Genomic DNA, 10912 nt, shown 5'->3' on the forward strand with positions numbered 1-10912 from the left:
GCACTTGATCATTGGGAGATACCATCCAGCTTGCACAGCAGACCAACTACCCCACCCAATAGCGTTGTTATTGCATAGTGTGTCAATGGCTTTGGCATAAGTAATTTGGTGGAGAGACATGTCCACGGGATGTTCTCAAAGGTTCTGCTAGGCTTTATGGAATGCAGCTCAGGTGATGATTTGATTTGAGGGATTCTGTGTTGCCAATAACTCATTCATTCCCGGAGCCATTGATGGCATCCAGCCGTCAGGATGATCAACGGCACTCTCACAGTCTCCGTTCAAACCCAATCCGTTCTCAAATGACCTAGATGAAGTGTACGTAGGTGACGTGCGTACTGCAGTATAGCACGATGAACCCGAATCAAGTTCCTCAGCTCATTCGAACGGCATTCGTTCTGCGGTTTCTTTTGAAAACTGTATCGGATTCCTAAACGTGGAAGCCATTAATTACTGACATATCATGGCCAACCATAAACTGTCAAGAAAAGACGATGAGGAAGCATTTCAGAACAAGTTTATTGAAACTAAACCCTTAGAAATGTGTGAATTGGCTCTTCAAGTCATCCCAGTCAGTCAATTAGCCCCAATCTGCATTGGATGGATGGCAAGGCGGCACGCAATCTGGCTGGAACTTGGATGCTAAATCTTAATCCCCCCGAAGCTACAGCACAACATAGCAATCAAGTCTATTCACTCCTCATTAAGATCTCTGCCATATGGGGTGATCTCCCGTCCATTCAACTCCCGTTCTCGACGAGCGGGTGTATGTATTATGTACCTACCATTCTAGTTCGTGGAATAAGATGGTAATGATACACCAACATTGGACTGGATTGGTCGCAACAATTTGATTTTTCCCTCCATGCATGGACGCAGTCCGTCCAACCCGATGGAGAACTGAGAAGGCGGTAATAATGATTTCCAACATCAGTCCACCCTCCCTCATCAACCTCAATCAGGAGGGTAGATCGTAAGGAATTGGATTTCTTTGGTGCCTAGGCCGCCCGGGAGGATAAGAAGAAATACAAATGAGCTCTTATGGAGACAGATGAGCAGACACTCCAACGTCATTTTCCCTCGAAACCACACCCAACATCACGAACAAAAACTGTTTCAAAATCCGAGGAGCAATCTTCTTAGCATCTCCACTCTCACACACATTTATATGCATGTAGTGGTAAAGTCTTTCTTTGACTTCCAGTTCCAACATTCCCCCTCCTAAGGTTAGATAATGTTGTTTTCTGCTTACATGCCGGAGCCTGCATGGCTGATTGCTTACAAACCAGAGCACAAAGGCTCGCCGGAATATGAGCACGTGCTAGGATGTCACAATTCCATCCACCATTGTTCGTGTGCCTCCCCTTTGCCCCCGGGAGGTTTCATGATTTCGTCATAATGATCTCTTCTTTTCCATGACTTCCGATTGGCGCACAATAGTCAGATGCAGATTAAACAATCGAGGAGCAAGTTCTTTACGATGAAAGTTCTTTACGATGAAATCCCGCTCATTCCACAAGCATTCAAGATGCCAAGTTATGAAGTGTTATATAGACCTAATGCGAGACGCTTCCATGCTGCCATAGTCTTTGATGGTAAATAATTCTTCAACGATCCCAGATCAACTTCATGAGTGTTTTTCAACATTTTAAATGGACAATGATGACCATCAAAATGAAGGACTTGAAATGGTGGTCAAGCAAAATATGTGCATATTCAATATGGCTGGTCCCACTTATTTGAAGTCATTACGATAAGAGGGGAGGGAAATGCATTCAGCATGACTGACTTTCAAACAGACACCTACCACCTGCAACGCCAATTCTAATTGTGAAGGTAGATCTACGGTTTAATTGTAGATAATTCTCTCTGGATGACAATTAAGCATTAATCAAAATCTTGGAAAGAAACTGTACCAAACAGATTACCTAAGTAGCTTGAATGAGTTTAATATTGTGTAATGATATAATGTTTGATTTCGACTTATAAACGTCACGTTTTAAAATTGAACACCTCAACCAAAAAAAAGCAGATAATCAGGTTCATTTTTGATCTGTTGCGCATGAAGATTGACCACCTTGATCATACTAGCCTCAAAATGAGGTCGACAGTGTACACACTTTGAAGGTGGATATGTTGTCATTCGGTCGTTCATCGCATTACATCTTCTTAAAAACATCAGCTGGAGAGTTATCCAAGTGTTGAGAAGAAACCCAATTACAGTGGGTTGGTTCGAGGTTTCAATCGGTCAATTATTTGAGAAAGAGCAAATAAATGAACCAAATCATCGTACAGTTTAGAACTTACGGTGATGGAGGTGATGGAGTTTATGGGGATGACATTTGAGACAAGTGGAGGTCCAGGAATAACATTAATTTCTCTTGACTTATAGATTTGTGAACGTACGCACATCCCATACTGCCGCCCGGGCGGTAAACGTTGATCTCCTGAGAACGAAATCTGCAGGGGGTTCCTGGCCAATCTCTTTGAAATATGAACTCAGAAAATCACTTGACGTGCGGTAGAGTGGCGTCGATTATCGAGAAAAGCTCAACGAGACTGACCCGGCCCGATTAAAACTCTTCCCACCATCTAAAATATGAACTGGGAGACAAACTGTACTGTAAATATCTGTTCGTACACATGCTCAAAGACTCTGGAAATCGTGTGATTAAATGGCCTTTGTTTTGGAGAGAGACTTGGTTTAGATTTTAATGAGAGACCTACTGAGCTTGGGGGGTGATGGATAAACATGATCACACTTATGTCCCCAGTTCTTGTGGTTGGCAGGTTTCTCCAATTATCTCATTACTGCAGAGCGATCCCCAAGAATCTTTTGTCTCTTACAATGGTCGAGCGTGCAACGAGGTGTGGGACAATTTCACAGCTTTGAAAGCGATTTTCACGGGTATCCCCAATTACCCAACTGATGTGGCAGCACAAGCTCACATATTGAACGCTTCCCTCACGCTTCTGTACACGGCCACATTAATTGATCTATTTTTAATGATCTGAGTATTTCCGTTGCTTTGGCATTGGTCTTCGATCAACGAAACGAAGCGGAAGAATCAAAATCATGAAGCTCTTAAATAGCCTAGCAGTTATTAGATCTCCTGTTTCAACGGAAGTTTTCATTTCATTCCAGAACGAAGAAAGACGATTGATACCATTGACTTTGAGAAAAGGTATCGAAACCTTAAGGTCTCTCCACTGAAAAACGCTACGAACTAGGTCAATATGAAGTCTCGGATAAAATGGTTATTTTTACATCGAGCAGAAACAAAGAAGTTTGACGTCGGTTAGGGATGTTGAAACGACATAGACAACAGCATGGAGAAGCAAACTGGTTGTCGTAATCCGCTCGAATTTCAGCTCAATGCCAGAATCACCTATATCTCCGAGGCCTTATCATTATAGAATCTAAGGATGGAATCAATCTCGTAGTTGCAGCTCGAATAGAAATTCATTGTTTAAGCATTGGGAGAGAGGCATATATAATTTCTCATTTCTTTGTTTACATTTAATTAGTTGAAATAATTGTAGTTACCAAATATAATGTAAAAATAAGCTCATAGGGGTGCCATTGATTTTGAAACGTGTTTAAAGTACGAAAGAAACGGCATTCCAAGATTTTCTAATACAAATTTTCATGGACAATTGTGATTTGACGTTTCTCCTCGATCAACTGTTTCTTTGCAACCAATTCTAATAAGTGTAAGCGATAAAAGGCAAATGGCCACTTCCAACCAGTATCGTTTTTTCAACTTTGATCAGACTATTTTGCAAGACGTCAGAGTGAGCATTGCAATATATATTGTGCCATTGAATACATTACTAATGGATGTATTTTGCTTTATTATTTCATGTGGAAATATCCAAAGCCAACAATATACAAAAAGCAGTTCTCTAGCGCACAATCTGTTATTGCAATGTTTTCAAAAATTGGGCTCCAATAGGCCGCAGCTAGCACTCAGGAAGTTCATTGTTGAGGGCTGACCTTGTGGGGGCATCACTTCGGCTAAGCTCCAATAACGCATCCGCATCACATGAGCAGCCATCTTCGGTTGTCGTTGGCGGGTAAATATTCCCTTGCGGTTACCATCCACACGGCGTGCTTCTTGTTTAGTCATGAAATCAGCAAAGTTCCAGATCATCTCTCCTGAAATATACGATTCCGCGCGGGCTCGATCGAAAGCTGCGAAATCCTGAGTCATCAATTCCACTTGATATTCCTCCGTGAATTGGAAAGACGGATCTTGATGCAGACCCGCCACGGTGTCGGCTCCATACTCCGTGACGATTAAGGGTTTGTGATGAGTGTCATGCCATGCTTTCAAATCGTTGAACATTTGCATTTGGATTAGCTCGACGTGTCCCGGATCTGAGTACCAGCCGAAATATCGATTGATCCCAATGAAATCAACATGTAATACTGCTTGGTCTTTGTGCACGTCTCCATTGACCACGACGATAACAGGTCGAGTGGGATCGAGAACCTTTGTGTAGCGAACCACCTCCTTGAAATACGGTTCGGCCGATTTTTTGTTCGATCTGGGTTCATTGGCTATGGACCACATGACGACACTAGGACGGTTCTTATCCCTTTGAATCAGTTCACGAAGGGCAAACTTGTGATTTTTCAACAGTTTGTCACTGAAGTGGTCCAATGCAACGCCGGGACATTCATTGATGATCACTATACCGTTATCATCCGCAAAATCCATGATTTCGTCAGCGTAAGGATAATGCGAAGTTCGAAAGGAGTTGGCACCAATCCATTTGATGAGATTGAAATCTTTAGCGACTAAAGCCAGATCCAAACCTTTACCACGGATGTCAGAATCTTCATGACGCCCGAATCCGCGGAAATAGAACGGCTTGTGATTAATCAGCAATGTAGAATTGTTCCAATGGAGCGATCGAATGCCAATTTTCAATCGGTAGCAATCAAGAACAATGTCAGGGTTCGAAGGATCGGTCAGAGATATCTTCATTTCATAACGATATCCCGGATTCTCGTGCATGAGGTACGGCCACCATAAACGGGGCTGAACGATTTGAATGATTCCCTTTTGAGCAGGAACGTGGGACACCAAGGACCCGGATGCCGATCTTAGTTCTACATGGATCTGGTAGGCTTTGGTTGAAATGTTAGACGCAACTTGGACTTTATAGAAAACTTGAGCTTTTTCCAAGGTCTTGGATACTTCAAAATTGACCTCTACATCTTGCACGAATCCACTTTTGGGGACAGTGTACAAGATTACAGGACGATGGATTCCGGCGTAGTTGAAGAAATCGAAGTGGTAGTCTAAAGTGAAATATCCGGACGGATAATGCTTGGACTTGTTCATCCAATTGAATGCACCTTGAGGAACTGTGTGGCGTGTCAAGGTATTATTCACAGCCACAGAAATCAGATTTGTGTGTCCAAACTTTAGATAGGACGAGATTTCAGCCTCAAAAGGCAAATGACCACCAGCATGTTTAACAGCAGGTTTTCCATTGATCCACACGTTGGCAGTGTAGTGAACGCTTCCAAATCGCAAATACACGAGAATGTCCTTGTTCCACGATTTAGGAGCGAAGAATTGGCGACTATACCAAGCCCAGCCGATAAAATCTCGGATGGTTCTGTTTTGCGTGATGTCGTTGTAGCTAGCCGGCACCGGCATCGGAATCACATTGTCTTGAGCATCCGACGTTTGGTCCAAGTTCTTGGCAAACCATTTCTCTCGGAATCCGAAATCCGGATCAAGCTTGGGCGATATCCTGAAATGCCATATTCCGTCCAAACTCCGTGTTTCTCGGCTCTCCGAATCTTGCGGGAACAAATGCCCATGGGCTAAAGGGTATGTACAAATAATGCAAACTATGAGGATTTTCATTGCCATGATTTCCCGCCCCCTTGAGTTTCCCATGTTGTCAGCTGTGAACATCGAACAGGCTCCTTGACTTGAAAACAGGTTTTGAGCTCAGATTTTGAGTTGGCAGAAGCAAGTCAGCCTCAAAAGTATATATTCGATTGATTTTCAAACCGCCCGGCCGGAAGAGAAAGTACGTCCAAGTTAGCGATCATGCAAGTTTTCTTCTCTTGCGCGTATTAGGTCAGCTCTGCAAGATTTACTCAAAGAGATCGAAGCTTTAAATCAAATGGGGAGCACTGCTAGATTTGTTAAGAATTTATAAACTTTATTAATTTCTAGAGTTATTCATAATTTTGAAGAGGGACAACTCGTTGTGGATGGGCTTCACTTCGACATAAGGGACACTCCGGTCGCTTTTGTAGACATTCAATGATGCAAGTCCAACAGAAAATATGCCCACAGCTTGTGGCTGCTGGATGGGTCCTAAATTCTAGGCAAAGAGGACACTTCTTGACGGTGGAGGATCCTGACGATAGCGTTGGTGGCATCTCTCTTGAACTCTGGCCTAACCCGTGAGAGTGATATTTCTTTACCAAGGCCATTATCGATAAAGCCAAAGAAACAAACCCAAGATAGCTACTCGCTTTGAGAACTTGATCACTTTTGATGCTCTTGGGAGACATCCAATGCTGAACCGATCCGTACCTTACTCCAACTACCCTTTTGCTCAGATGATAGAATGAGCCGAACAAAAAGAAAAGAGATAGATTCAGTCGGTAAGCGACATCAACCAAATCTCTAATCATCATGATTCCTTTGCAGATAACATCAATCGCCTCTTTTCGAAATTGGCCTTTTTTAAATTGGGTCTCGGCCAATGAGAGCCCCAGCTTGATACCTAATGGACCGTAGCAGTAAATTGCAACCATAATAAAGCGTTTCAGCAGGTTTGGGAGGCCATCCAAAGTTTGATTAGCTTGAATGATACCACTGTACTCTTCGCCCACAGTTTGACAATTGGACAAAGTGGTGGCCGCGAAGTAGGAAAAGGCTGCTGAGGGCCCGATCAATTGCTTCCATTTGAACCATTTCACAGGCCCAAAAAGTTCAAGCACCAAATCCGACACGTCCTTTGTTAAAGCCTCAATATAACCCGTGTCTTTTTGGGAAGAACGCAGGATTTCATTGCGGTTGGCAGGTTCTAAAGACATGGATCTGAAACAAGTGAAAAAACCTTTCCAAAAGGCACTTTTTTGCTTCAGTTTTTAAAATCAATCTTAGAAAAGATGTATTCCAATTTAACCAACAATTACTGTTAAAAAAAGTATATATAGTCATTATGATTTAAGTGGCTTGATTCCACGACCACTCATCCACTTCACCACCTGATTGGGAACTTCGGCCAAAACATCCTTGGCCAAGGCAGCTCTGTTCCAGGATCCAGTGCCTTGAGAAAACTTTCGGAGTTCAACAAACTGAACAATATCACGAGCGGCCACACGTCCTTGAGCGCGAAGTAGACCTTGATCCGAATCAAGGGCTTCCATAGCGGAAAAATCTTCCTTCCCCACACCCACAATAATAATACTCATGGGCAAATCTGAGGCAGACACTATGGCCGACTTGGTTTCTTCCAAGTCGGTGATGATTCCATCGGTGATAATGAGAAGTACAAAGTACTGTTGTCCATCCTGATATGCTTGAGCAAACTTGGCCACATGATTAATCACGGGGGAGAAGTTGGTGGGGCCGTACAAAGACACACTTTGCAGGGACGTGGCATATGCCTGAAGGATCCCCTCCACACCGTAACAATAGGGGTTGTTGGGATGTAGGTTGAGGAAGAACTCGTGAGAGACTTTCCCTGTAGGTGGGACTCGAGCCCCAAATCCCAAGGCAGGGAACTGTTTATCCGTATCGTAATCCTCAATGATGGGACCAATGGCTCGAATGGCTTGAGTATATTCGTTCTCACCGTTGGAAGCTCCCCGAAAATGCAGCGACGCTGGAGTGGCAGGATCGCCATTTGACGCAGTGAAGTCGATGGCCACCGAAAAGTTCAACGACGTGCCCCCTTGCATGTAGTCCACAAACGAGTCTCGGCTTTCCACTTTGAAGCTCCGCAATTTGACGAGTCCCGAGTGCTTGTAGCCTTTTTTGCTCAGCTTTTTGGAGTTAATGAGCGGGAACTCTTTCTTCTCCACCACGGCGATACTGAGGTCTTTGAGCGTGGTGGTGAAGCTGCCGATGAAATCATGCGAGCCATTGCTATCCCAATCATACACTTCAAGTTTGAGCTGCCGATCGTAATCCCCGTTACACACATCGACCACGGGCACGACGACGGGGGCCCAAACAGGGTTGAGCGTCTTCTTGATGGTCTCACTTCTATGGACAACGATGAAGCTGCCTTGCGGTCCGGATTTGCTCAAAACACAATAGGGGTCGCTCTTGCCAAACATGTCTTTCTTGTCCACCTTCTCGGCGGCCAATTGAAACGTGAGGATCTCTTTGTTGGCCGATCTCTCCTCGGTGATGATAACGAAACGACCGCTTTTACTAGGCCCCTCTTTCATGATGGACACAAAACGCCGTCCGGGAGCCGCCACCAATTTGCCCAGAGTGATTTCCAACCCGCCCAAGAAATCTTGCTTTTTGAGATTCTTCGATTCAGTATCGTGGTCGTAAACTTGAAATTTCAGCACCTGTCGCTCCTCAAAGCGATAATCGACCACAAACTTAGTCTGCCAAACGGGGTCCAAGCAATCGCGGAGGGTTTCCGTGCGGCCCAATTCTCGCCATTCTTGATTGCCGCTTTGCTCAAAGAGTACGCAAAAAGGATCAGATTTCGAGGTCAAATCGCGATCTGCCAGTTTTTGACACGCCACGCTAATTTCCAAACACGTGGTGGGCATGGTGAATTGGGAGCCCGATCCCGGGGCCATGAATGAGCCTCCGGTTCTCTCCGGTCCTGGGGGCGTTTGGCCCGGCATGACGAAACCTGACATGGTTCGAATCAACTTCGAAGGTGGTGATGACAGACAAAAGGAGACAGCACACCCAAGTGGCAATTGGCGAGATCAACGAATACGTAGGGACGTAAGCACCTACGTACGTCAAGTGGCCGAGTTGAGGCCCGAAGAACTCCGAGATCCGAGATAAAGAGAGAGAGAAAGATTAAAGGCTGAGCACTAGTAAAGAGGGTGTGCGTGGGAGCGAGGGAGGGATGCCTTTCACTAAAAGTATGTCGCAATTCGCGAAACAACGATTGACTTGAGATTCGATATATGAGTAATTCAATGACGCACATAGGTAGGTGGTAAGTGTTTAGGGACTGACGGACGCGGATGACGGCGGTTCCGACATGGAAACCCGGCCCACCCTTTACTAAGATTATTAGTCACAATTCGGAAGCCAACACTACCGTTCCTTGACGTCATGGACCATAAACTAGATAGAAGGATGCAGCAACCGAAGAATGGGCTTTTACCAGTATCCGAGATGACGGAGAACGAACCCAACGGAAATCCCTGAAGGATGTGAACTGGAAATTGGAGGACTGAAACAACTTCAATCGAACAGCATGTTCTGCTTATGAAGATAGTATTTCCAGTTCTCAATGTTACGTCATTTCGCAATTGGACTAGATTGATGCTCCGAATATGCAGATCCGTAAAATTGAAATAATTTGAATGGGCCCAACACCATACTACTAGGATGTCAGGGCCTTACGATTTCAGATGTTTATACGCATTGGTTTAGTTGCACTATAATATCGCTCTAGTTTTGGGCTTTTTATTGCCGCCATGCCGCCAGTTTGGGCTGATAGGTTTCTAGCGTTTCTAGCCCCGCAGCACCTGCCCAATAGAAGGTGGCCAAGATGAGCACGAGATAAAAAGCCATAAAAACGCCGTGATGAATCGGAGAGGATGGAAGTTTTGATTTCAATGATTGACACACAAAGATTGGAGGAGCAGGAACACAGAGGAATAAATATCACAAGATGAGTTCAATGAATTAATACGTGAAAAATTCAATAACAAGCGCATCGGTAAAAAAACGAGCTACATTGATGAGGAGCGATTGCACTGAGATTGAGTGTGTTTAGGGAGGATAAAACGAAGCCCTAGGTTTCAATTGGTTTCACGCCCTTGAATTTCATCCAATCGACTACCTGTCCGGGCACTTCCGCCATCACCTCCTTGGCCAACATTGCCTTGTCCCATGTTTGGTCTCGCGGGGAAAGAAATTTCCGGAGCTCCACGAACTGTACGATATCGCGTTGGGCTTTTTGATTATAGTAGGATAACAGCTTGTCGTCCGAATCCAATTCTTCCATGGCCGAGAAGTCCTCTTCACCCACGCCCACGATAATGATGCTCATCGGGTATTTGGAGGCTTCGATAATCGCCTGCTTGGTCATGTCCATATCCGTGATGATGCCGTCAGTAATAATGAGCAGGACAAAATACTGTCGACCATCTTGGTAAGTTTGAGCAAAACGCGTCACGTGTTGAATAACAGGCGCAAAATTGGTCGGACCGTAGAGGGTCACTCTTTGAAGAGCGTTATAATAGGCCTGAATCAGACCATCGACTCGAGCACAATAGGGATTATCATCTCGCAGATTCAAATAGAACTCATGCGATACCATGCCGGACGGCGGAACACGAGCCCCGAAACCCAAGGCGGGAAACATTTTGTCACTATCGTAATCCTCAATGATCTCGCCACAAGCTCGGATGGCCGCGGTGTACTGATTGTCGAGAAAGCCAGGTCGGAGATGATGCAACGAACTCGGGTGTTGAGGATTGCCATTGGAGGCGGTGAAATCGATGGCCACCGAGAAATTCATAGACGTACCGCCTTGGATGTAATCCAAGAAGGTGAGTTGTTTCTCGGTCCGGTAGCNAGAGAACAGTCTCCAGACTGGCCAGAGGATCGAGGAAACTAGGACTCTCTAGTAGAAGAGTACGAGCATGAAAAGCGACCCCCGGCGGGCGCAGCATCCAAGACCCACGAAGCCAAATTTCATAACAATGGAA

General features: G+C 44.8%; 4 protein-coding genes across 4 annotated transcripts in view; all 4 read right to left on the reverse strand.

Annotated features, from left to right (window-relative positions):
* Positions 1-3796: 3796 nt before the first annotated feature.
* Positions 3797-6077, reverse strand: LOC131886037 (beta-glucuronidase-like). The gene has a single exon (XM_059234255.1). It carries the CDS (start codon positions 5937-5939, stop codon positions 3936-3938), a length of 2004 nt encoding a protein of 667 aa, XP_059090238.1. The 5' UTR covers positions 5940-6077; the 3' UTR covers positions 3797-3935.
* A 94-nt stretch (positions 6078-6171) lies between these two features.
* LOC131886040 (peroxisome assembly protein 10-A-like) lies at positions 6172-7216 on the reverse strand. The gene has a single exon (XM_059234258.1). It carries the CDS (start codon positions 7076-7078, stop codon positions 6209-6211), a length of 870 nt encoding a protein of 289 aa, XP_059090241.1. The 5' UTR covers positions 7079-7216; the 3' UTR covers positions 6172-6208.
* LOC131886039 (copine-8-like) lies at positions 7082-9630 on the reverse strand. The gene has a single exon (XM_059234257.1). It carries the CDS (start codon positions 8873-8875, stop codon positions 7205-7207), a length of 1671 nt encoding a protein of 556 aa, XP_059090240.1. The 5' UTR covers positions 8876-9630; the 3' UTR covers positions 7082-7204.
* Positions 9631-9787: 157 nt separating this feature from the next.
* The window catches only part of LOC131886038 (copine-8-like), a gene marked incomplete at its 5' end in the record, with an annotated part of 2044 nt that continues 919 nt past the window's right edge, over positions 9788-10912 (reverse strand). Inside the window, 1 exon segment of the mRNA XM_059234256.1 lies at positions 9788-10753. Within this exon segment, the coding sequence (XP_059090239.1) occupies positions 9994-10753 (760 nt within the window).

Source organism: Tigriopus californicus, chromosome 9 (genome assembly GCF_007210705.1).
Source record: "Tigriopus californicus strain San Diego chromosome 9, Tcal_SD_v2.1, whole genome shotgun sequence".
In the NCBI taxonomy this organism is placed as follows: domain Eukaryota; kingdom Metazoa; phylum Arthropoda; class Copepoda; order Harpacticoida; family Harpacticidae; genus Tigriopus; species Tigriopus californicus.